The sequence below is a fragment of the Centrocercus urophasianus genome, unplaced genomic scaffold (genome assembly GCF_019232065.1).
Source record: "Centrocercus urophasianus isolate 14NV4802_14NV808 unplaced genomic scaffold, USGS_Curo_1.0 seq_16, whole genome shotgun sequence".
Classification (NCBI taxonomy): Eukaryota; Metazoa; Chordata; class Aves; order Galliformes; family Phasianidae; genus Centrocercus; species Centrocercus urophasianus.
Window position 1 is genome coordinate 20,858,161 of NW_024884711.1, and position 27,842 is coordinate 20,886,002.

Below are 27,842 nucleotides of genomic sequence, written 5' to 3' on the forward strand. Positions count from 1 at the left end.
AATCTACTGTGAGTAAATTGAGAAATTATGTTAAAATGTAACAAAAAGGGTAGCTTTAACAACTGGTTTCTCTAAGGAAACATAATGTAGGAAGTTTCCATCTCTTTGTAGTCCTGTACTCTGCTCTCCTAAAATGTCCGCTGAGAATGAATTGTAGTGGATCTACAAAATAATAATTCTTCTATCTAAATCTGTTGCAAAACAGACCATAGGAACTTCAACTCTTCTTCATTGCACTTTCTCATGCCTGAAAAGTCTAAGATTCAATCTTGCTGGGACAGTATGAGCAAAATGTATTGATACTATGATAAAATCTTTTAAGGACAATAATAGAACACTGAATTAGTAACTCAGTGAAAACAAAAAATTGTGCTGATAGGCAGATCAAAGTTAAAAGGCAATTATGCGACATGCAACTCTGTCCATATTCTTATTCTTGTCTAAACACTTCTGAGATACAGAGATTTGGCCTGCTGTTAAAGGAAATGGCAGGCAGATGTGAGTATGAGATGCCGTGTTACTTTAAACAGCATATGAAGAATTAGATGATAAATATATGTCAGTAGTGATTTATTTCACTTATAGTAGCTGTACTTGACAAGGTGTGGTTCAAGGTTCTTTCATAATCTCTGCTGGGCTACATGAAACTGGGCTCAGAGAATTACAGAAAACAAGAAGATCCTGGAAAGTGGGAGGATTAATGACCCTTTCATCAGTTCTTTTGCTTTGTTATTTATTCTGTGAGATTTTTTTCCTCCTCTCTTTGTGCATGATGTTCTTAAAGACAAAATTGACTGTCATGTCTGTTTTGTCCGCTTTTTTTCCACTCTGATGGATCTGGGTGCAGGGGAGACCTTGAAGAGACATTAGGAAGAGGTGAGTGAATGGGATCAAAGAGTACCAGAACAGTGTAAGGTTTATTAAAGAAAAAAGGTTTGAAATCACATATATGTGATGTAGCAATATATAGGAAAGGCATCTTGTTTAAGCCTGATAGGTGACAAAAGGTAGATATCAGATACAGAACAGATGAAAATTTTTGCTTGTACCTTGCCAGGATTCTTAGCTTGCCTTACCCATGCTGTACATAGACAGGCAGCCTATATATCAGCTAGATCAGCGCTTGTACCATTTTTAATTTTTAGAACTAATTTATTCCTCTTTGCACATTCTTACAGAGGAGACAAACATATGGGCTTTTATCCCTTGAGCTTCCAAACATATTTTTTTGAAGCAGAGTTGCAATCTAGTGTGGGCAAGTATTTACTGAATAAATGGGATTTACAGCATTGTTTATTTATAGACTTTTATATGACTCTCTTTGCGGTAGAAATGGTTGCAAATTAATATAATTTCAGTGTGTTGTAAAATAAGAAAATACTATTCCCATTTGCAGAGCTATGGCCTGAGAACAAGAATTTGAAAGTATATAATAAACCTTCAGAAAATCATGTTCTGTAGCAAATGTGTTTGAAGAAACAGATGTAAGATTAGATGATGGTCTACAAAAGCTTCCTTATTCTTAGTTTTTACATTGACATTCTGTCGAAAATCTTGCAATTAAAGATTATGTATCTAATTGTGTTCTCTAGAAATTGCTGTGCTACCAAGGAGTTTCAGATATGCGGAAGGCATCTCTCTGCAGAAGGCAGTAGACTGTGTCAATCTTTCGAAGTTCAAATAATGACTTGGAATCCTTTTTTTTTTCCTTTTTTTTTCTTTTTTTTCCCTCCCGCCATCTAGTCCTATTGGTTGTTATTTATCTAGACTATTGCTGTATGAACATGACATTCACATTTAGGATGGGTTAGGTGCTTTTGAGAATTCTGAAATGTATGAAGATCTGATCTTTTGTGATCAGTTTTGTTGGCTATGAATTTTATGGCCAAATTACTTACTTTTGAGAGACTTTTGTTTTTAAAGGACAAAATATGTCAAATGTAATTGCTGAGGTTTTGAAGGAAGATGAAAGGAAGATTTGTAGGGCCAAAGATCTTAAAGTCATTTTAGAAAGCCCACTTTCAATTAAAAAAAATGTATGAATACTATGCTCTTAAATCACCTGGGAATTTTTGAAATGTAGTTCTTCGAGCAACTCTTTGTCAGAGGAAAAAAAGAAAACAACTGTCCAGTATTTGTATTAAACAGTGTTCACTGAATTATTATAATATTAAAATAATTTCCCTGAAAATTGTACTTTTTTATAGAAAAATCAAAGTATTCAAAATAAAATTATATTAGTTCTGGCTGTGAACAATCAATTAAACAAAGAAAGTCAGTGTAGGAAATTTAGCATAATCATAAGTAATAACTCTTATAACTGATATGAATGAGAAAAATTAAGTTCTGCTTTTAATTAAATATAATGCCAAAAGGTATTCAAGCTATTCTGACATATGTAGAAGATAGAATAATAAAGTACAGACCCAGTCTTAATCACTCTGCATTATTAAACATTAATATACTGTCATTAACAGTACCTGTTATAATCCATGTCATTTTGTGCCTTGCAAGAGAAGCACTCATCTCCTTTCAAATACTAATCACAAAAGCAGATGCTTAAGATCCTTGAATAACCCTTTCATTGCCATGCTTTGCACAGGCAGTTACAAAGGGACTCTGAGATGCGTTAGTGAAACATATTACGAAAAACATACTGTGCTTTCCTGTGGCGTGCAGAATTCTATTCTAGGCCAATCCAAACAGTAGATTCTAATTTGCATCCAACTTACAGCATGTTTTTCCCAATGTTAGCTGAGGTCCTTCAAGAGATCCTGTACTTTTTGTTGTTTTCCCTGTCCCTGGAGAAGTGGTTGCAATGTGCAGCCACGTTTTCCACCAGTGAACTGGAGCTGAAACTGTTTTCTTCATGTGAATGAAACTACTATTATAAAATTGTGCAGCTGACATAAGTAAAATGAGTCACTATGCAGTAAAGCTGTGATTATATCCTACTCTTCAAACTATATAAACCTTATTGTCTGTATGTAGGGACTGTAACAGAACAGTATTTTTTCCTACCTTTCCATCTGTGGTGTTAAATCATTTAACATTAAGCCTTATTATACCTTTGTGAGGTAAGTATGTAATTGTCTCTAGCTATGAATGGATAACGTTTTAGATTCAGAATAGAAAAAGTGTGGTTAAGTCCAAATCTAGGCAATTTGAAACACTGATGTTAATGTGGTCTCAATCATTATACCTCTACTTAAATCTCCTACTGTAATTTTTAAGGATTATGGAAGATAAATGGTTTTAATTTTTTTTTTAGTTATTTGTTCATTTTACTATCTTCTATTGCTATCTTAATGGAATTATAGCTAAAACCAGAAATTATGAGTGTAAACACTAAAAGATTTCTGAAGTCCATTGTACTGGTAAAAACAGAAAGCAGAGAACATCATTATTTTTTTTGTATATGTCCTAATGGTTGTAGATTTATGCATACTAATACCAGACTAACTATAATAACAGGAGCTAAGTCATTTTGAGGCAGGAGTACATGAATACATTTTTTAGTGACAGATTCTCTGTAAGTTGAGTTTGAACAAGGTCTGGAATACATACTAGTGCTCTCCAACTCACAGAAATACAAAAGGACCATTAAACACACTGTCTTTTACTATAAGCAGATCTTGTATTTCAGCATAGAAATTTGTGATCATCTTCTGATAGACGCTGCTGCTTTCATTTTAAGTCTTGATAGGAATGTGATTGTGTAAATGCTAAGTCCTGAAACTTCAGGGTTACGCAGGTATGTTGTATTAAAACTGATCTATCATTTAGGTACAGTTACTTGCTGACAAAGGTGAGCAGTAACAGTAAGACTGTGACACAGCTATGCTAGTCATGAATTACAACTGAACTGCCTGAAGAATTTCACAGAGAAATGCAATAACCTATTTAATGTACTGTACACATCCCATTCATTCACTCACTGTCCCCAGAAGGTAAACTCAGAAGTAAGGAATTACCCATCTTCCTGTTACAGAGCTATTTAACCTCACTCCAGATTGCTAGGCTTTCTATGGGCATTTCCAATTTATTGTACTAGGAAGACAGGTAATTTTATTTACTTATCTGATTGCTGTTTGTTCTCAATTGCAATTTCTTATCTTTTTTTTTCCGTATTTACCACTTGACAAGGAAGAAAGCCTAACATCTTTCTCTATGCTAGGATAAGCTCACACAGAAGAGAACCCCTTCCCATTGCTCAGTGTTTTCTGTCTTCAGTCATCCTTGCAGCTTTGTTGATTTTAAGCATGTTTTCTTGTGAATAAAATGTTCACAACTGTATTATCTGTCTGTGTGAGCATCAGGCTGATTCTAGCCAATTTTGATTGAAATATGAAGATCTCAGGAAGTTTAGGAAGTCCGTGGCTGATGAAGGAAGAAGAGTTGCCTTTGAAGGCTAAGCAAATGTTATTTTAGATGTTACTCTAATTCATAACAATGGTGCATTAAATATTGCACTTTCTTTTGAAATAGATTGAAGAGTCACTGTTTAGAATAGTAGAATCTTAGAATTCTTAGAGTTGGAAGGGACCTCTGAAGATCATTCAGTCCAGCTCCCCTGCAGCGAACAGGGACACCACAGCTAGATCAGGTTGCCCAGGGTCTTATCCAACCTTACCATGAAAGTCTTCAGGAACGGGCTATCAACCACAATACTAGGTAACCTGTTCAGTGCCTCACCACCTTCACTGTAAAAGATGTTTTCCTTATATCTAACCTAAATCGACCCTCTTTGAACTTGAATCTACCCTTTTTGAGCTTGAACAGCAGAATTTTCTTGTGAGTTAGAGATACGTTATCATAGCAGGCTTAGATCAATAAGAAGCCAGACTGCATGAATTCTGAAGCTTGGAAAACATTTTTTAAAGCTCATTCGTCTTCATCATTTTTTAAACCTGTTTTATTGAATATCTCATTAGCTTAGTATTCTATTTTAAGGAGTGATTTTCATTTTGATCTTAATGTTTTTGCCTTCCACTTCTTGCCAAGTTTAGTGTGTGTCTATTTGCATTCTTTTGTTGGTGTTATAGTTACCATTCTCTCAACACTAGTCCTTCAAAATGTCTGGTTTTTTCCCTTGTCCTGCCTTTTTGTCTTTAATTTTAGGTCTTTTCTTAAAATACAAATTGCTGCCATTAGGAGTTCTTGTAGGTGTTCATTCTAGCTTTTCTTTTTTTTCTTTCTTTTTTTTTTTTTTTTAAATTTAGTTTAAATTCAGTTTACTTTCCAGTTTTAATCAGTGCTGTTCTTTGCAAGCTCCTTAGTGGGTCTGAAAACAACACCTGAAAAGATGCTGTTGATTCTTTTCATTGCTTTTGTATAGGGCAGACATTTCATTTTCATCTCCTAATGTAAGATCCATCACGGCTTTCAGGAATACATGTGTCAAATTTGGGAAAAATGTACCTTCTTTTGGATTCCTGAATTATACTACATAATCTGCCATTGCTACAGCTGCCCTCTACAAACAGGAAATTTGAATGGCTTATACATTCACAGCTGTGTTAAGTGTTACAATGGAAGGATGGATGCCATCACCACATATTTACTTCTCTGCTCAATACCCAGCATCCCTGTAGTCTACATATATATGAAGTTAGTTCTTTTTTCTGTGCCTGACAGGTTTAACATTACAGGTAATAAACTATGTTTCTGATGCCATTTGCTAAATCAGACTTGTTTTTCAAAATGTAACAGGAAGAAAAGGTTTAAACAAATGCATATGTTACCAAAGGCTAATTGAAATTTTAACTCTGTGAGCAAAATCACATTCTGCTCATGTAAATTTCCCTGTTATTAGACTATTTTCCCTGTAGTTCTATTAAATCTTTTCAAGTGTAGACAAGTTAAAATGTTCAATATGTTGAAGATAAAAGCTAAACAAGAGCTAATTTAGCAGATTTTTGACAGTTACAATTTTATTAGAGATTGCACTGCATTATTTTTTTATTGGATTTTGTTTTCCATTTCAAGCCAGCTCATTTGCTTTGCGTAACCTATGATCACACAGCTTTTCCTCCACAAATTTCCCTACAATTCTTTGAGATTCGTGATATGTGTTTTGAAAGACAGGAAGGTATAATATGTTCACAGTTCATTTCCTGCTCCCATTATATCAGTTGTAGGCTTTCTGTTGTTCTTGTTTTGGCACCAAACTTGTCTTCTAGTTTTCCAGATTGTTTAGCATGTACAAAAGGCATCTATCAAGAAGTGTCTTAGGAGACTGTGGTTGATGGTCCTTTGTGTATTATATTGAACACAGGTCAGTACACTATTCTATTGAATCAGCTCTTGTTATCTGCACAGAGACAACTTATCTACATTAGTGAATTTGTAGGGATGGATCATTCAGTAAAGCTAATTAAATTGCAGCTGGCAACATTTTTCCTAAAAAGTTATACCATTACATCTTCTGGAAACAAAAAGATCTCATGCCTTTGGATGGGGGCTGTAATGAAATCCAGCATTGTTGTTTGAAAATCAAGTTTAGCAAACATCAGAAAAAAATGTTTATTCTTTTTTCTTTTCAGAAAGTCAATTCTGTTTACACAGTGTCTTTCTTTTTTTTAGGTTTTTGTTTGTTTGTTTTCTCATCTTCAAGAGAGATAAGAATGCTCAGTTAAATAGAAAAGTAATGCTTTATTGCATGGATGTACATTTACAAGTGGGGTACATTTTTAAAAAATGTGCTTATTTGCAAAATTTGATTTAAAAATTGATACTACAGTAGTTTGCATCAGAATCCCACTTCTGAGAATTTATGCTCTTTTGACCAGAGAACAAAAATGTTGCCACTGTAGTCTATGTGTTCCAACCAACTCAGCTTTAACTGATAAACATATGTAACATGAATCTCTAAAGATTTAGGGATAAGAACCAATTCCTGAAATGACATGGGAAATAATTTTAAATAACTAAGAAGCAGAAACATATCTTAATCAGTCTTGAGGCCATTTTTAAACAGAAAAAATGAATTCATTATGTTGAATAAACAGCTTTTTAAAAATTATTAGTTTAGCTAGAAGTACTGAAGAATTTAAATGAAAATTGCATAGGTACAATCATTGATTTGGATCTTCAGATCTAGCTGAGACACACTGTTAGCAAAGCTGTTTGTTGAATTTGAACTATTCATAGTTCCATGAGAGTGGAGACAGATAAGGTTTGTAAAGCACTAGATACAACTGATTGTACCAAGCCACGGACGTGACCATAGCGCTTTGAACAATTTCCTGTCAATCTCTGGAGCAGAATAATGTTTTGTTCTTTACTCCATGGGAGTGGTTGTATAACGACTCTGGGGGAAAAAAAAAATTAAAAAGGAGGATGTTGACAAAATCAAATGTAGAGTTCTGGGGACAAGCGTTCCTTTACTCAAAGACTAATTCTTTGCTCTTCAGATCAAGATATTTGGCTGCATTGTGTACCACAGCAGCAAGTAACAAGTAGAATGGGAATCTCTCCTCATTCTTGCTTTCTGTAGTTTTAAAATAAATGAACACTGGAGTTCTCTTGAAAGACAAATATCTACTATTTTCAGCTGCAAGAATATTTTTATTATTATTATTATTATTATTATTATTTGAAAGAAAAATTAGTAGAGAGCTGGATTATTGATGACAATTCTCTATAAACACAAGCCTGTAAGATCAGGATGGACAACTGTTTAGACCTTCATGGCTGGGAATCATGCCATTACTACCCACAGCCGATGCACATACATGGCTTTTTGGCTGTGTACCTCATGCCATCTGCTTAGATGGCATTTTGCCTGATCACAAATTGGTTAGACCAGTGCCAAGAGCAATTGCTCTAGATGGTTACACTGCAAAACACTGCAAGTGGCTCCTATTTTGTACAAAGTTCCTTTCTTTTGGTCACTGCTTTAACACTTTGTTGTATCCTATGGATATAGTGGCATGCTGCTGTGATTAGAAACAGGAAAAAAAAATGGTGTGATCATCCTGGCTCTTCTGCTACTAAAGCTATCTTCTCTAAATCCAAAGAGAGGAAAACAAAGTATTGTTGAGTTGAAAATATTTCTAATTATTTACCACCAGAAAAATACTTGCTTAAGATTGAAAAAGCTAATCAAAAGCCCACAGGAATATTTGTACTGATTTGAATGTGTGTTGAGTTTGAGTGTAAATTGTATGCTTGCTGGTGAACAAAAATCAGGTCTACTGACAGTTGCTAAATGTGGTTGGTTGATTGGTTGGTTTCTGTTTTAAGTTTCTGAGAGAAGTAACGGGTTACTTTTTAGATTAGTTATTTAAATTCAGCTGAGGTATACATTAACCAAAAGTTATTACTGTGTAATATATATACAGCCTATAGAATAATTCTGCTGAGTCTTCTCTATTGAATAGACATCCATGTCATACAGTTGGCACATTTGTTGACAGCCTCAACTGTGAACCATGAAAGAGAACTTACTGCTTGCCAGCAGAAGTAGCCCCTCTAAGTAAAAGCCAAAGGATATCGGCAGGGAAGCCTAAGCTTAGTGGATAAATATAGGACTTTATGCAGAAAATGCTGTCATCTTTCCAGATTTTATAGCTACTAAAATCATTTTAATATAAAAACAAAAATAATATATTTGTTACTAGAAAGATCTGGAGTGAAAAAAAGTCCAAGCATATGCAAGTACAAAAGAGTTATTTGCTTGTTTCTCTATGAATGTAACCAGCTGTAGGAGTGTTGTTATTTTCCTTCTATGAACTTCTCCCTGTTCATGAATGTCACCGCTCAGTTTGAGCATGCCTAGTTGTATCAGGATGATATCATTTACGTGGGTGAGTTTCCATATATTGGTTAGTAGGAGGTATGATATTTTGCTGATTTTAGTCTGAAGGTGTTGCCAGAGCCTTTAGTCTGAGTTTCACATAAGTAATACTGATGAGCTCTCACTTTCTAGAGAGAACCCAACTGGAAAGAGCTGGGTAAGTCTTAAAAGGAAAATAAAGAGATCAAAAGTCTGAACTGTTTGGAGTGCCAGATGTAAGTGCTTGTAATTTGAGTGTGTTGATTTTCTTTCCTTTTTTTTTATTTTTCATATTTGTATAGGTTAATACAAAGACAAGAAAAAGTCCCTATACAAGATTAAGTCCTTTTAAGTCAGCAATAAATTTTATATTCTATAATTCTTTCACTGTGAGATATCTCACAAACCTGGATGACCAAAATTTTGTCCAATAAAAAGCTCTCTCATTAATTTAAAAGAGTTCAGTTATTAAATGACTCATTTCTTGCAGAAAATGTCACTCAGAGAACAGTTGATGTTTGCTCCTGTAATTAACACATTTTGGTTCTATTACTTGTAAAAATTGAAATTTTATCTAAAGACTGTATCAGTTTTGAAGAACATAGAGGTCCATTTATGCAAAGTTACACTTGGCTGATACAGCCTTTTATTCCATATTAGTATCTTGAGCAAGCACTATTGCTTGTCATGTGTTCTACTAAATTTTAGTAATTGAGATTTCATTAGATAAAACTACATGATTAAAACTGTAGAGATGGGAAAGATACAAATAAATGTTTTGTATAAATTGACAAATGTGTTTTTCCACTTATTTGAAGGGAAGATGAGCTTGAGTTCTATTGTTTTTACACCAAAACTTAGGTAGTACTATTACATTATTAAGAATTTTTAAAATTCACTTAAATTTTCTTAATAGCAAGTTCTCGTCTTGGTGAAGCTTTCACATTTTGTGTGGCATAAACATAAGCAATGTGATGGGCAAAGTAAAAACAGGTAAATTCTTACAGTTCTGGTGTGCTCTGCATTCTGAGTTGAAAATTGGACGTAGATGAACACTTAGTAACCCTCTAGGTGACGCACTCTGAAGTAATGTGAATAGCAGTATTGTTCCAAATCCTTGAAACCTGGGAACTGATTTGTTTTACTTCCATGCAGATGAGTGAGAATTTTCATTTCTCTTCAGTGGAAGTAGGATTTGATTTTCTTGGGTTGATCAGCACAGTAACTCTTATAGACAGATAAGGAGAGATTTCTCAGATGAGTTCATTTTTAAAACACACTTCGCTGCAATAATGTAAACCTACATAACCCTTCAGTTTGTTAACACTGAACTTTAATGAGTGCTTCTGCCAGTCAGTGAATATCTATTTAGCTAGTGATGATCTGAACTCTAGCTGATTGTCCTAGCAGCTGCTTGACTTCATTACCATTAGAAAGGCATACTGCCAAGCCAGCTGGAATTCAAAGAGGCTACTCTATACGCATAGCATGTCAGGTTTTTTGGTTTATGTATCAGAATTACAAAGGTCTCCTACCCATAAATAAATAAATATTGTTCTTTATGAAGACATAGTTTACAGGCTGTTTAAAATAATTATTTCACCAAGTGGAGTCTACTTTGTTATATTGCTACATGACACTTTTTATGCCATATTATAGCTGTATGTATCATCTTATTTAATGAAAAATGAAAAATTTAATGGCCCCTTACCTCCCAAAAGAAGGAAATAAAGAAACAGAGAATCGATGGTCCCAGTAAATTTCTTGTGCCTGAATTAAACTTTTCTTGAATCCATTTTATTCAACCAACTGAAAAGGATAAAATTATAGACTTGAAACTTAGGAAAGATATTGATGTACGTAAATTTCTCTTACAAACCCTGCTCAGCTTTTTAAAGAATAGCCATAGAGCTATTTGCACATCTCTGGATACTAGGTCAGTGGAAGAAATTTGCTGAGAGTTCCAGTAAAGAGAAGGATGTAGTAGTATGGCCAGATCTATTTGATAAGTAAAGACTTACCCTTAATTTTTGAAGTATTTGGTTATATATATTTTACTAACAATCTGAAAGTTAGGCATTGTGTGTTCTATGTATAATCAAAATTCCTGACAGAAACATGTTGTGAATATATTTTAATCATTACGTAATTTCTTTATTGATAGCACTGTTTGTAAGTCATTGGGGATTTTTTCATGAACAGAAATTTGAGCATCAGACTCTGGGTCTGAAAGAAGCAAAACACTTTCAAGAAAACATAGGCATGTCAGAAACTAACTAGCTAACCTATATGCATTCTGTGGTATTATATTGACCCTCATAGGACTGAAATTATTTGTGTAATTGAAAAGTTACTTTTGATTTATGTGACTGTGTCTGAAGTAAGAGGAAAATACACTACAAAGTAAATTTGAAATTGTACCTTTGCACAAAAGTTTGCAGAGCTGTAAAAAGTTTGCAAGACAGGCATTTCTAAAGTTGCCTTATAGTTCAACCGTAATTAAAAAAAAAAAAAAGATTTTGGTATAAATAGTTTAAATAAACTTCATTACTGTTTTTATGAAATTTTTATGTTACTTGAATATTATGTCTCCCAAGTTGATTGATATTAGTCATTACAAAAGTCTAGTTTATGTTGCCATTGATAGTAGATAGAAAAATGCTGTTTCAAATGAAACAAAACAAAACAACAAAAAAAAAAAAACAAAACAGCAACAACAAAAAAAACCAAAGCAAGGCATTAGGTTAAATATTAATTTGAATGTCTGCAATAATGGGTACATACGCTATTTAAGGAAGTCATTATTCCACTGTGTAGTCAACAAGAGCATCGATTAGAATTAATTCACTACGAAAAGTCTCCAATCATTTTTAACATAAGTTTTTCCTCTTTAGCAGTACCCTGAAGCTTGTCTTTTTCGTGGTCAATTTAGCAACAAATTTGCAATTAATCATTTGTTGATTGCAATGAATGGTCTGTCGATAATATGCAGCTTACATTGCTAAAAGGGTTATACAAGAGCTTTATTGTTTTCCTTTTGTCTTGGGAACACTTTGTCTAGCTGTGTTTCCTAGAATGGATTTTGAATAGATGTTTTGAAGTAATGCATGCCAGTTTTAAAGAGACACCACGGACTGCTCTGAGAGTATTAATCAAGATATGCCCTAACTTTCTTCTGGCATTACAGTATTTGGACATCTGTTCTGACTCCTTAGATGTGAAGTAGGACACATTGGCATAAATGAAGGCTTTCATTATCTTAAATGTCATAACATTTGTTTGAATTACTTTGTGTAGATTTTAAATGCTGAAATTGTAATCTTGGTTTTTTATAGATTTCATTGTCCTTTCAAAAGACTATAAAAATGGAAGCCTTCTAAAAATTTCATCCATAATTCAGAAAGCATAATTTATAATTTGTGCAATAACAGTGGTATTGATGTAGATGATACTTTAGTAATTTTCCACAATGTAAGTATTTTTACTGAAAGAAATTTAAGGGCAAAAACTGACTTCAGAAACAGGTGGTTTTGTTTTGAGGTTTCTTTTTCATTTGTTTGTTTTGTTTGTTTTGTTGTTCACAGACACTATATAACTTCAAGCTGTTATGAAATGCCCCTTAGAAATATGTTGACATGGATTCATCCGTTGGCATTCACCCTATGGCAGCTAGAACTGCAAATTTCATTTCATTCAAAAGAAATATATTTTATATTTCAAATTGTCTTTCAAATTGTGTCTCAATGTCTATTACATGGATCCGGATGAAAGATGACTTTCATGAATAGAATGTCCTTCACTGAAACTAGAAAAAAAAAAAAAAATGTTTGGAAATGTTTGGATTACACTGGTCTTCAGTTTTATTGGTTTTCTTTGTCAAGTAGCAAAACCAAAACACAATTAAAACAAGGGTTTAACCAATTTATATTATCCTTACTAATGTTAGTGTTATGTGGAATAGTTACAATTAAAATGTCCTACATAACTTCTGATGTCATATGGATGTGATATTTACGCTTGTGTAAAAGTTAATATTGATTACGTTTGTCTTTGCTAAAATTCCAAGGATTACTTGCAAACATTGTCATGACAAGTGCATACTTACTGTGCAGCAAATTTGGGAATACTAGCTTGTCATCTTCTATTGATTACATCATTTGACTAACTGAGTGAAGAACACTTTACAACCAGGTGCTCTTTGATTTGAAAATTTATAAAAATCTAGGAGTAGCTTTTAACCCAAAGTTGAAGAGTGATTAAACTATGTCTTCATGCAGAGCAAGAATTTATTTAGAATTTCTGGCTCGTTAAGCAGATTGAATTATTGTTATGCCCCTGTCCCACAACAAGAATTTTTGTGGCTCAGAAGATCATTCTGGTGAGCCCAGAAACAAAGGCCAATAATGCTGCGAGTCCTTGGGATATTCTATGATTCTATTCTGTGAAAAGAAAAGTAGTTTAACATATGTAACAGATGTGCAGAAAACTGTCTGTCCTGGAGTTCATAGAAACTGGCTTGTTCAGATTCTTTGCTATGAAGTATGATGGATCTGACTTTGAGCCTGGCAGTCTCCTGAACTGATCTGCACAACCTGAAATGATCACGTCTGCAAATTTTCAACATGACAAAGTTTTCTAGTCATGTTCGAACTGCGGTATACATCCAAATAGAAGTGATTTGTTATTTCTGCATATATATACCTAGCTCATATATGGTTGCATATTCCGTGGCTTGTTTCAAACTGGATATTGGCTTCAGAGAAGAAAGAAACAAGAGTTTCTTGCCTCACTCTTCCTCTGCTCTTCAGCTTGCTGTACTGCTAGCTTGATGGTGCAATTGCTTGGGGAATAACTATGAACTAGATCATTATATTGTGGAATTGTACCCCAAAATTTAGGATAAACAACTTAGCTTGTTGGACAACCTCATCTGTGTTGTAAATTCTGAATATATGGGATGTGTGCAGGGAATTTTTAAAGAGATGCACAATCCTCCTAAATAATTGGAGGTTGAGAATGGGATGCTGGAATAGCATATTCTGTGAAAAAAGCTACTGTGAAAAGACGTAAGTTGCTAAACAACCATGAGCTTGTTTCAGATGGTTAAGCAAAAGGCATTAAGCAAGTGCGTGCTCTGAGAGGGATATTTTCTGACTAGAAGACTTGAAGTATTTCTCAGCTCCACTCATCATACACTTCTCTAAACTTTTTTCATCAGTCTTGCAATCTTGGTTCTATGACATGTAAAAGGCAGTAGGGGCATTTCTTTAGCTCTCCGTGCAGGACCAGTGAAGAAGTTCTGAAGTAATTTGGACATAATGATTTATTGGGTTGAAAATTCTGCATGTATAAGATGAAAGTAAAAGGCTGTAGTGCAGTTTCTGGGTTTTTAACTATATTAAAAACTTTTTAAAATTTTGGTATGAGATTGTGTGTATAATAGTGAAGTAGTATTGCACAAGGCAATAGTACAATATAGACCTGATACTTAATAAAGCTACTAGGTGTTTTTAAGGTTCAAAAAAGCATTGAATTTATAAGCTGCAGTTTGTTGGAATACAGGATCTTGTTATTTATACCAAATATATTTTTCAACTGCTTAACAGTCATTCAAATGACTTCTAATTCCATGCACTTCCTCCTGAAGGGGAGTTGTGATGAGGAGGGGTTTGGCCTCTTCTCCCAGGCAATAAACAGGACCCAAGGAAATGGCCACAAGAAGTACCAGAGGAGGTTTAGGTTAGACATAAGGATAGGTTTTTCTCTCAGAGAGTGGTCAGGCACAGGAATGGCCTGCCCAGGGAGGTGGTGAAGTCACTGTCTTTGGCAGTGTTCAAGAGGCATCTGGATGAGGTACTATGAGATATGGTTTAGTAGCCTGTGGTAGCAGTGGTAATGGGAGGAATGTTGGACTAGATGACCTTGTAGGTCCTTTCCAACCTTGTGATTCTATTATTCTATGATTTTTAAAATCTAATTTGTAATTCAGGTAAGCATTACTGCAGAATTTAGGTGTTATTTTACTTGAAAGCAATTGATATCAAACACTATTTATATGAACTAACTATGTTCTGGGATCACAGGCATATTTCAGGGAATATAAACATCTGTTTTCCACGGAACTGTTGGTCATTGCCCTGCAGTGTGTGATTTGGTTTTGCACTCCAGAATGATCTGACCTCTTGTGCTGTGTATGAAGATGAGCATATGTTCATATTTAAAGTTACAAATTTCAGTAACAGTAAAAGCAGGGTCTAATCTTTTAGGGCCTAAAATTCAAATAAATAGTGTACTTAAATTTTATTTGTGCAGTGCCCTTTTCCATACTCAAAGGTATGTATTGCACTCCTGGTGGGCAATCTTGGAATTCACCAGCTTAGATTTACCTCACATCAATCTAACTCGTAATTTTTGGAGTATCCTTAGGTTTTCAGATATTTTCAAACTTCCTGTTAGACACTTTTATTTTAGTTTGATACAAACCCATTCTTACATTTTCTCTGTGAACTCAGTTTGTTACAAGGCAGTCTAGCTCTTTTCCATTAGCTGTAAGCACTAGAGAGAATGAAACTAAGGATATGGGTACTTCCATTAGATTCTTTCACTTCATAGTCTGAAGTTCTTTGACTTCATAGCCTGAAGTCCTCAAAGGCTATGCATATATCCAACACACTTAAATCATTCACTCACAGGATTGTAGGGGTTGGAGTGGACCTCTGGAGATCATCTAGTCCAACTCCCCTGAAAACAACAACCAACAACAAAATGGAGAAGACTGCAAAAGTAAAAAATGTAATGCAATAAGAAAAGGTAAATAAGGAAATCCCCAAATCTTTCCAAGCAAGAAGCTTGACAGAGATGAAAAACACTTTAATATGAAATTCATAGTTATAAGAAAAAAAACAAAAACTATGTCGGATAGTTGTAGGTCTGCTTAGGTGGGGATAGCACAGGTGAAGACAATAGCAAGAAAATAAAATAAAAAGATTCAAATAATATTTTTATCAATGCAGTAGGCAAGTGCAGATATTGAGCAAAGGACTAGGAAGTTTCATATTTTTCCAAGGGTCCTGAAGAACTGTGACTGGAAAAAAGGAAACTTCACTTCCATTTTTAAGAAGGAGAGAAAGGAAGACCTGGAGAACTACAGGCTAGTGAGCTTCATGTTTCTACTTTGGAAGATCATAGAGCAGATCTCCTCTAGAAGAGATGTTAAGGCACATGTGAGATGAGCAGGTGATCCGAGACAGCCAATTTGGCTTCTGAGGGCAGATTGTGCTTGACTAATTTGGTGGTCTTCTGTGATGGATGGACTTGTGCAAGCCTTTGACATAGTCCCACACCACATCTTTATCTCTGAATTGGAGAGAGATGGATTTGAAGGCTGGACTGTTTGGTGAATAAAGAATTGGTTGAGTGGTTGCAGCCAGAGAGTTGTTGTCAACAGATTTATGCCCAGGTGGAGGCTGTTGACAAATGGAGTCTTCTAGGTGTCCATCTTAGGACCAGTGGTCTTCAGCATCTTTATTAGTGACCTAGATAATGGGACCAACTGCACCCCAGCAAGTTTGCTGATAACAAAATGGAAGGAAGGATCTGGACAATCTTTAGAAGTGGGGCCACATAATCTTAAAAAGGTTCAACAAGGCCAAGTGCAAAATGTTGCACTTGAGTTGAGGCTATTCCAGCAATGTGTACAGACTGAAAGAAAAACTCATGGACACTAGTCCTGACAAGAAGGACTTGGGGGTCCTGGTGGATGAAAAGCTGGACATAAGCCAACAGTATCCTGGGCTAGTGAGGGTGCCAGCAGGATGAGAGAAGTGATTGTCCCCCTCTACGCTGGCCTTCTGAGGCCCCATCTGGTATACTGCACCGTGGGGCACCCAGTACAAGAAGGATATGGTGCTATTGGAGAGGGTCCAGAGAAGTGCCATAAAGATGAGGGCTGGAGTACCTCTCCTATGAAGAAAGGTTGAGGTATCTGAGGTTGCTTAACTTAGAGAAGAGCTGGCTCTGGTGAGACTTCATTATAGCCTTCCAGTAGTTGAAGGGAGCTTTTGAGAGGAAATTTAGTTCTGATGTTAGTTAGAAATTGTTTTCTTGGAGTAATGAGATATTGGAGTGGACTGTGCAAAGAAGCTGCAGATGCCCCACCCCTGGCGGTGTTCAAGGGTTGGTTGGATGAGGTCCTAGGCAAGCTGATCTAGTGGGTGGCAACCTTTTCCATGGCAGAGTGGTTGAAATCAGATGATCTTTAAGGTCCTTCCATTCCACCCCAACCCATTCTATGATTTTCTATATGAAAAAAAAAAAAAAAGTTATATAAAAGATGTGACAGCAAGGGTCCTAAATGTTTGTTGTATATCAAAAGCAAGACTATCTGTAGCTAAATAATCTAACATCTAGACCTAATTTATGAGTATGTTGTTTACTTTTTGTATAAACTAATATTTGTTTGATAAGGAAGATAAAAAATAATATTATTATGCAAAAATTTAAATTTCAAATTGAAATCATAACGAATGAGGAAAACAGTGACCTTTTTCAATTAAAAGAAAAATATTCTTTCAGAGTGTAAATGAAGGAGAGATGTGAAAATAGTTTGCATATTTCTTACAAAATTAAATATCTGCTATGGAAACAAATGAATAATATAAATATGTATTAAAATAATAAGGCTCTGTTGCCAAGGCTTGACTAATACGTTATGGGAAGTTGCCAAGAAGTCAGGTGAACATTTATAATTTGATCCCTATCAAACAAATGAGCGAATAAAGTGGACGGAGATACAAGATTTATCTTGGGCTCCAGTGAAGATTTCAGAAGACTGCTTAAACTATTCAAAGCTTCATAAAGTTAAGAAACTAGGTGCGCTGAGCTTCTTGGGTATGGGTAATACCAAAAGATTTCTAAATGATGAGTCAGATTGGAAACTCATCTACATACCTTTTGGAAGAACTTTTCCAAAGAGCTTTTTTCTTACCATTGATCATATTGGGAAAATAGAGAGTTCACTCTTCCAGTTTAGGCACTTAATTTAAAGGCCTAAATTTAGCATCTGACAATAGTACTCTAATGACAACCTAATTGAAGCTCAAGATGAAAATTAGCAAAACGATGTACACATATTAATTTAGGACAGTGATTAAAAACCTTAAATAAATTGAGTTTAAAACTTCCAGGAAGCATACGAGCAACTGTTTATTTTTATTTTCCCAAATATGTTTTTTTCTCTGTCTTAATTTTTTTATTGTGATGACAATAATAAGTATTTTTTTAAAAAATTGCTTATTAATATATTTTTTTAGAGAACTACTTACTTTCCTCAGAATTGCTAAAATGCTGGAAATTAAATTCTGGGCATTTCTTTCAGGCCAGACAGGCTCTAAGTATGAACTCTGTTTCTATACTTTTAAAAAATATCTCTAAGCCATTTATGTTTCTGAAGAAGAGCTGCAGTAACAACCATTTTCAGCGCACTGTATTAATTATATTGACTTTCAGTCTGAGTTGTGACCTTGATTGTTTTATGCCCAAATTCGTGCAGAATAATTTGGGACAATTTCAATGTAGTTCTCTGTCAGCAGTTATCAGAAAGTGTTCTAAAAGTTTACCACAGAGATCTTTTTAATACACAAGATATTTCATATACTCTCTATATGGCTATGTTGGATAATTGCCATATGGCCACTTTTCTTTTCTTTTTAGTACCCATATAAACACTCAGCATGGATGTAGAAGAACTCTTCTCTAGTTACACAAATGTAGGATTATCAGATATAAAGAGAGGAAAATGTGTTCTGTAACACACCATCAGCAGAGCTCCTGTTAAAGGTTGCATGCTTCATCGAGACTTGGGAAACTATTTATTTTGGTCATCTAGTCTTTGAATAACCTTACATGTCTTATTTCTCAGTCTTCTTAGACTGTCCTAGAATTTGTTGGTGGCTTAAAAAACAGGGGCATAGAAATCTTTCTAACAAGCAAAAGAGCTCCTCAAATAAAATTTTGTAGATAATACTAAGACTTGTCATGCAAAACTGGGCCCTGAACTTGTTCTGCATGATTGGGACACCTAGTCACTCTGAATTAAATGATGATTTGCTGTAGTAAATTCTGATGAGACAATTTGTGTACATGGTCACTATTTGTATGCTATGGATTTATACATTACAGAACTTTTTTTTTGTTTTTTGTTTTTTTTGTTTTTGTTTTGTTTTGTTTTTTTCCCACGAAGGCATTTTTTTCTGTGAAATGGATTTCAGTTTGTACAAAGCATTTCTAGTACCAAATGGTACATATGGGACATCATGAGAGATCTAGCTTCAAAAGAAAAGGAAGAGAGGATGAGCTTACATTTGAAGGCCTGCTTCAAATATTTCATTACAGTTTGTAGATAAACCATCCTCTAGTACCTTGCCATCATTTATAAATACTGTGCTTACTCATGTTTCATCCCAGTTTTAGAGATATTACCTCCTTAAATGAGTTTTTTAAATGTGAGCTGTCACTTGACTTAGTAATACATGTTCAGCTGAAATGTATTTAAATATGACCATCAGAGGGCTAACTGTCAAGATATCACTGACAAAATGGATAGCATTATTTTGACAGTTACTGTATTTTTTCTTAGAAAACCAGGAACATGAGTTTCACAGATATTTTTTTTTTCTCAGCTTTTAGTTTAGTTTTTAGTTAGCTGTATCAAAATGAGCTTGAAAGCTCTTCTTTATGAGCATCTTCCCGAACTATCACCTGCCTCAGATATATAGGCTCAGAATATCACTAGAAACTGAAATAGTTCAGCAGCAATTCGTATATGGATTTTTTTTTTCTCAATACCTTTTCCTTGGTGTCTCAGGTTAATGCATGTAGTTTAATGAAAAGTATCTCACTGCCAAATACAAAGCAATGACATCTCTATTCAAGCAGGGCTGGACCTGAAGCATTTAGGATACCAGACTTGGGTAATTTTAATATTCCAATATTATCCTGGTACTATTTACTCATCTAAGAGTTATTATGAGGTGAGAAATATTAAAAACAAAGAATGTATCCATATATAGAGAGAGAAAATGGAATAGGCAATCAAAAGGGCATTTGTTTAGAAAGTCATTTTTACTCTTAAGCCTCTGTAACAAATTTTTTTAATCTCTTTTCAGTGATATTTTTGTACTTCTATACTATTTCACATTAATAATTGGTATGAGCTAACTGGTTGTTCAGGTTAGATCTGCATTCTGATCCAAAAATTACAGGTTACTGAATTATCTTTTAAGTTTCCTAGCCCTGTGGATCCATTAAACCTTAATTAAAGAGGAATCTTAGAAAAAAATAATCAGACCATTTATATCCAAGGAAAGTACACATTGCTCATTTGTTTGTTCACCAGCATAAAAATTATTATTTAATGGAAATTTTAATCACAGCAAGCTTATAGATAGACATATATTAAATGTATTAATCTTTCTATAAGGTTATTCACAATGTATAAGGTTACTCCTCTGAAAAGACTGCTTCAGATTGCTTTCCGGTAATGCTAATACCCATTAAAAAGATGAATATATATGTGTGTAAGTCAATCATAAGGTATTAAAGAGGTATAGCAACTTAAGCTTCTTTTCTTCTTGGCAGGTCACTTTGAGAAATGTCCTAGTTCAATTAAAATATTTTTTCCATTTCCTAAGAGTAGATTCAGATATGCTCTGTCTGTTCTCTATCTTATCTTCACTGTCAGGATTTAAAACAAACCTGAGAGAGATATAAGATGGATAGTCCAGCTACTTCCGATTTTGAACAGATTCATATTAGAAGTATGTATAAGTGTATATGTTAGTGTGTTGACCACACATATGTTCAGGCCGAATCTTCAGGAGATACAAAAGTGTTTTTTCAAAGAATATGTTTATAAGTTTGTTACCAGAAAAACACTAGAATTTAAACCAGGATAAACTGTATCATGTTCCTTATTGCTTATATGAATTTTCATCTCTATTTTCATAATGCTGTGATAGTCGCCCAAATTTACCTAAAATAAAAAGAGACATGCAAAGAGAATAAGGTGTTATGTTCTGTTGTTGGTTTTGTTTAGTTTTTTCTTTTTTCCAGATTAGTTTGGTAGTACTTCGAGTTGAAAGGTCTGAGAAATTATCATCATCTAGGCTATAGTCATTCATGGCATAAAGCACGTGGCATGGCATAAATTATTATGACATCATTGTGTATCTTAAAAAAGAAATGAATACTTTAGAATAATTGCATGCAAGTCAAATATTTATATTGCCTCAGGAATATAAAATTTTCCAATTAATTACTTAGCTCTGTTTTTAAATGCTGGGTAGGCAGCATTACTTTTTGGACCAACATTGATTTCTATGTGAGAATTGTCCTGGAAAATCTGACCATCATGGACATTCATTGCAACATATTGCAGTGCTTTAGGTGTAAGATGAGCTCAGTGACTGAGGTATGGATGTAGTGAAAGATGTTACCTTCACATTATAGTGACTGTATAAAACTTTTTTTCTCCTTTAATCTCGCTACAGACCTGACAGTTTATTAATAATAAAGCTCTTGAGAAATTTAATTATATTTATGTGCATATATGATGTGTTACAGTTTAAGAACAGAAAATATTTAGACTCAAGTGCAGTTCTTCTGCAAAACACTATTTCAAGCTAGCATAAATTCCTTAATAAAAATTAATAAATAACACTCATAGATGATATTAATTGTACTCCACTATCTGATGGTCGAGTGACCTTGCTAAAAAAAACTTGTTCACTTGTTACTTTACTAGGCAATATCATAAAGCCTGTGAATTGGCTTTACTGACTCCTGAATTTTCATTTTTAAATCAATTTTATTATCAAATACAAAAATCAACTATCAACTATCAATTTGACTGACCATCCACAATATCACGTACCAGGAAATGTCAGTATATTATGGTGGCATCACATAAACAATATTTGGCTTATCATGCACGTGGATATTACTCTGTTTTCCAGTGTAGTTAATTAGGTGAATTTAATGTCATTCATGACACAAAGAGATTGTTTATTGGTCCAACAGTTATATGCCTTGACGTATACAGGCTGGTTGCCTCATTTTGAAATGGCTGAAGTCTGCTAAAATTAATCCTATTTCAACTGTAGCTGAACAGCTATCAGGGAGGGACCTGTTCTTATCCAGAAATACAAAACTTGTAATGGTTGTTCCTCAGGATTTAGGAATGGCATCTGCATCAGCTGCAGGTAATTCCTGCAGTTCTAAGGGCAGAGAACTTGCATTCCTACCCACTCCAAAGTTACTTATTTAATTGTTAGAGTTGTTCTTCATTTATTCCAGTTTGTATGCTGCTATTCTAGAAAATGAAAGGCAACAAACATTAGAAAACCAGAAAATAGTGTGGTTTTTTTTCTTTCTTTTCTTAAAAAAAATACCAAAAACAACAACAAAAAAAACTCTGAAAAAAAGTGTTATGTGGTTAACATGCAACTAGCCTGGACTGGCTTCAGATTATCCTAAGGCAGGCATGGAGTTGTGGTTGGAAAGTCCTTGTCTATGGCATTTAAGGCCTCTGCATGTTGGATTCGAGGGCTTAGCAGTTCAGCAGCTTAAACCTAAGAAATCCTTAGCAGTTCCCCCACTTCCAAGCAGTTCCTCCACTTCCAAGCTTATCTATGTGTAGTTGCTACTCTGCTTCGCAGTCTATTAACAAAGTCATAGCCTTTCAGCAGGTTTATAAGGAATTGTTATGACGTGTTTGTCTTGTGTTGGCTCCTTCAAAATCAGCTTTGTGTGTTACTTATTTGTAACCTCTCAGCTCATTAAGTTAGTTGATCTACTTTGGAGTCAGAAAATATTCAGGCAGGGGAAAATTTCAATCAAATCAACCTTGCATAGAAACAACTGCCTGTTTGCCATCTGCAGTGGGCATTGATCCCTAGATTGTTTATGTCTTGTATTTGTTATGCATGAGTAAGCACATTAGCCTTTTTATTTCATTCATTACACAGTTAGTCCTTGATTAGTGTTTCCTAGTTTCTGTCATATAAGCTACTACTCCTTTATTCTTTTTGTCTTGAGTCTGCCCTTTTCTTTTGCTTCAACGCAGAAAATTAAAAGTTAACCACAAGAGTAGTCCTTTTATTTTTTTCATATACAACTGGCAAACCTCTGTACTTTTCTAATGTTGGCACATCTAATGTGGGATAAAGTATGAATGCTGAGCCTTTCTAAAGTTACCATAGTTATTATTTTAGTTCAGCTGATAGGCTTTGTTTAGAAGAGTAACGTCTAGAGCTTTACTGGCAGCTTTATCTTATCCATCTTCAAGAATTGTGGATCACCTGAATATTTGTGGATGGATATTTTCCTCATAAGGTTGCCTTGTACATAAAAATAAATCTGAAGAAGTGACAAGTACTGTTTGAGAATATTGCACTGAAAGTTTCAGATGACAGTAGGATGACAGTACAGAAAAATCAGGCATTTTATGAACATAAAATTCAGTCAGTAGGGCTTTTTGCTCTCATTTCCTTGTGGGACAGTAAAACATACATTAAATGGCATTTCTGTTCACAAATAGAATAGAAAAATAAGTAAGCAGATGTTCATAAGGATGAAAACTGTATGCATCTTTAGAAACTACATAATTAGAGTATAAATTGACTATTTCAATTTACATTTAGTGATGCCACTAAGTGATTTTACTTTAGCAATGATCACAAGTCATATTGCTGAAGAATTCAATAGAGTGCTACATCCTTAGGTAATCAGACTGTATGTAAAATATTATTTCCTATTTGTTACCTTTTATTCATCATATAAGAAAATTATATCAGTGAGCAGCTGTATGATCTCTGGAGTTTACCTTGTTTAAAATTTTAATTAAAAAGAAGTATTTTTGTCAGTGTTGTAGCCATATTTGATATAAGTGATATCTGCACTAGACATTTGTTTGCTTATTTGAGATTTAAACTGAAGATGAATGGCTTAAATAAAAAGTATGTAAAATAATATTTTAATTGGCAACAAGATAAAATTGAAGTAAAGTATTTCATTTTCTTTTTTCCACCAAAAGTTAATTCTGATTGTTTGAAAATCATTTAAAATGTTACTGGATAAGTCTGAAGGCTTGTATTGAATTTGATACTTTTCTCTAATTCTTACTTTTTATAGTTCTATAATCTTTTAAGTTGTTTCTCATCCATGATATTTGATTATAGTGAAAAATTTACTTGTGTTTTTTGTGGAGCTGTATTAGCATGGAAACTAGAATTCATTTAAAATTATTGCTTTGCACATATATTCTCATATATGCAGTTTTTTAAGACATACTTGTGAAAGCAATCCAATGTTTACTATCTCTTATAAAACTGTAGAGTTGGTAGGTTTCATATTCTCAGGACTGATTTCATAGGATCATAGAATCATTAAGCAAAATAAATATTTCATAGCTATACTGAAGAAAACATTGTTTTTGTACTTTCAAATGAGATGTATGAATGCTGGGAAAAAATGATTCTAGCATATCAGAAACTTCCACCACCACAATTGTTTGATTACCTTTAAAATGTTATACACCTATGTATTTTATTGTGGTATTTCATTTCTAATTCATATTTGTTTCTACTATTTGCATCATTTAGTATTTTTTAAACACTTTAATAATATATATAATATATTCTTAATTAACAAGATTCTTCTTTGTGCAAAAAATCAGTCTTACCCCCATTATTTCCAATGTAATAAAGGATATATTATCATTTATTTCCATTTTCTACAAAATCCTGTAGAAAGCTACTGAATCCTCATATGCAAATGTCAGGCTGTATATGTTTAACTCTATTAAAACTGTCACTCAGCCGTACTAGAGTTTCATATACTTTGTTTAGAATTCCAACAACAGCAATAAAAACAACAGGAAAGATCAGTGGAGAGCGCTGTTGTAAATCTTCTGTGTATCTGGATGACATTTGCTATAAAAAAATCGAAGACCCTTTCAGTAAACATAGCTATCACGTCTGATTTGTGAAAGTGGAGAATGTAATAAGTGTAGTGAGTTGATTATTTTCATAGAGATCCCTTCCTTGGAGCAGCGTATCTGTAAAGTGGTCAGAATATTGCTGTTGTTGAAAATGATAGACAGTAAAACACCTCACAAACAATATGCCTTGATTACAGTTTTGGTCTTCTGTTTTGTAATTTTTCTTTCATTATAGATTTACAGTTCTCTTTTTTCTGTTAGGATGCTTCAATTGCCCACAGATTCCACATCATGAGAGAAAAACATCCGGAGAAGTTCAACAGTAGGTAAGAATTTCAAATTGCTTACATGTGAAAAGATTATTTCTATGTCTTTGAGATTTGTTCTATAAGGAGTTAAATCTTGCACAGCCTTTAAAATATTGATTCTCATAAAAGAGAGGAAATCAGTGCATTTTGTATTAAGTATATGCTCACAGACTGCTGGTAGCGTAACTGTTTTATATCTGGTATTTCAACTGAAATGAATAGGATTATAAATAAACTGTTCTCACATGCAAAATGTTTGACTTGTAAGACTAGCATGGACAAGATGATGCATTGTGGTATCTGAAGATCTCTGAATTGACACTTTGCCATTAGGCACTGAAGAACACTTATTAGACAGCTGCAGATGGTGGTCCTTATGTTTCATTCCCACACGCACACTGGTACATTGACAGGAGGCTCTTCCATATATACTCTTACTAAGGGCAAGTGAATGCCATTTTACACATAAATGCTTTTATCATTAAACAGCTTTGGATATATAAAAAAGTCAGGAATGAGACTTTGCATCTGTTCCTTGTTGCTTTTTGAATTTAGAATTTATCTCTGAGCTTTTCTGGATATTAAATATGTGTTACAACATGTACTGCAAAATCACCTTCTTTCAATATCTGGTTTGTTGAGTAGATAATATTCATAATGCAGTGCCTATGTTTGTCTCTTTCTATTTAGGTAATTTAGCACATCACTTGTGATGGGTAAAAGCAACATTTCAGAAACTTTAATTAAGATTTAAAGGCGCATGGGAAGAAGAAATTAGGATATGAAGTTTAGGGATGTAATGGGAATATCTAGGAATGATTGTTGAAACAAATGTTTTGTCATACCAACAGATTTTTTTTTAAATTTCCATCAGGGTCAACCGGATATAATGTAGAGGTCAATCTTCATAGATGTTAGGATAATAAAATATTTTTTGTGCAGCCTCATTACAGCTGTATAGACTGATGCTTGAATGTGTTTGAATATTATCTAATTTGCTGATTTCATGTCGCAAGTATAAATTTTACTCTTAACAGTCCAAGATGGGGACTTTTTCCTTAAATAATCATCTCTGCAATTATGTACTAGAATCTATTCAATGATGTACAAGAACTCAAGTATATATTTCTCTTTGAGCCTACTGTAAACACTTAAATTATATTACCTCCTCTTTCTGCCTCCTGTGCTTCTCATTTTGTAAGAATTATACTGTGAAAAGATTTTAACTGAAGTCTGATCTGCACATCCAAATCTATTAGTCATTCCATCATTCACTAAGACTAGAAATATTGTACATTTAGCAAATGCAGATATTCTAGGCCCTGAAGATGAAGTTTATCAGTGGTCTTTCTGCATATTTTCAGCAGCTGGCAATTATGATTTATAAAAAGCTCAGCTAATAACATGAGTTTCAGATCAGATTTCATGTCACGATAAATCATGTGCCATTAATCTGCTAGCAGACTCACCTTGAAATTCATCTATATTTCAAGGAACCTGATGTTTCTAGCACTATCTTAAGGAAATTAACTACAAAAATACATAGTTGGAGTCCTGTGTTTCAGTAGTGTGGTATTGAAAGAACTTTTAAAAGGTAATGATTGTCAGGCTGTTTAAAGACTGTTTAGAAAGATGATGTGTTTCTAAAAAATAATGTGAAGACTTGGTCAAAGTATTGTAACAGGGACTATTTTTTTTAAAGGTTACTGTGGATTTCTGTTACTGTTGAAAAGAATATTCCAAATGCTGTAAGTTCATAAACGTGTATGTTGCTCCAGAAGTAATGCCTCTTATTTATTTCCATGGAAACTGCATCATTTGCAAAGAGCAGAATAACTCTGTTTAAATGAACAAATTCTCAACTACAAAACACTATTTTTCAACATCAGCACCACCATTAGCTGTGCATTTTCAAAATGATGAACAAGAGCCTGCATGCTGCATATGTAGAAATCTGCACCAGCAAAGGTGACCACTGCTGATACGTACCACTTACTGCCTTGCTGTGCTCACATGCACTGTTTGGTCTCCATAAATATTCAAGCAAGCATCAGTGAATATTAATGGCTGCCATTTTTTCCACATGGACGAATTCAGTGCCACACCTTTGCTTTATATGCACTTCCATGTTGGTCACATTTCTGTCAGACTGTTCTGCTGCTGCCGTCTGTCACATGGCAACAAAATGTGGTAGATATTGTCAGGAAGGTTCTCTGCTGCCATACCACCAATATTCGCTTCTGACATCGCGGGCCAACATAATGAAACAGGAGGCATTACTTTCAGAGCAGCCCTCATACTTTTTCCTTATTGTAGCAAAACTCCACAATATGGTATAGCAGCATTTTCCTGCAGTGTGTAACAGTGAAACCATTTTATATATATTATACAAAATGCATTTATCGCTTTTTTCATCATTTGGATCAGCAAGGCAATCCCAAGTCAGATTCATAGCCTACTACATAGTTATAGCACTTATTCATTTCAAAATCCTGCATTGTCACATGTGAATTTGTTAATTCTTTTGTGGCTTTGTGCTATTTTCTTCTTGCTTGATTTTCCAAAGCTTTGCACTCCTACCGTTATCAGTTTTGTAAAGCAGATCCTTGCACTGAGGTTCTACTTTGAGAAGGACTATATAAAAAGTTTCTTCGCCTAAAAGAAACTGAATTTATGCTATGTGCAGAGATTTTCTAAAATGCACAGGTGTTGTATTTGATTCTTCTTTGTGAATTAGATTAAGTTTGTAGTTGGAGAA

At 34.1% G+C, this 27,842-nt stretch overlaps 1 protein-coding gene across 3 annotated transcripts in view; it reads left to right on the forward strand.

The window, feature by feature from the left end:
• DGKB (diacylglycerol kinase beta) overlaps positions 1-27,842 on the forward strand; it is a 326,408-nt gene that overhangs the window by 164,752 nt on the left and 133,814 nt on the right. For all 3 annotated transcript variants that reach the window (XM_042816926.1, XM_042816927.1, XM_042816928.1), the window contains one exon: positions 25,038-25,102. In XM_042816926.1, the coding sequence (XP_042672860.1) occupies positions 25,038-25,102 (65 nt within the window). The remainder of the gene's footprint in view (positions 1-25,037; positions 25,103-27,842) is intronic.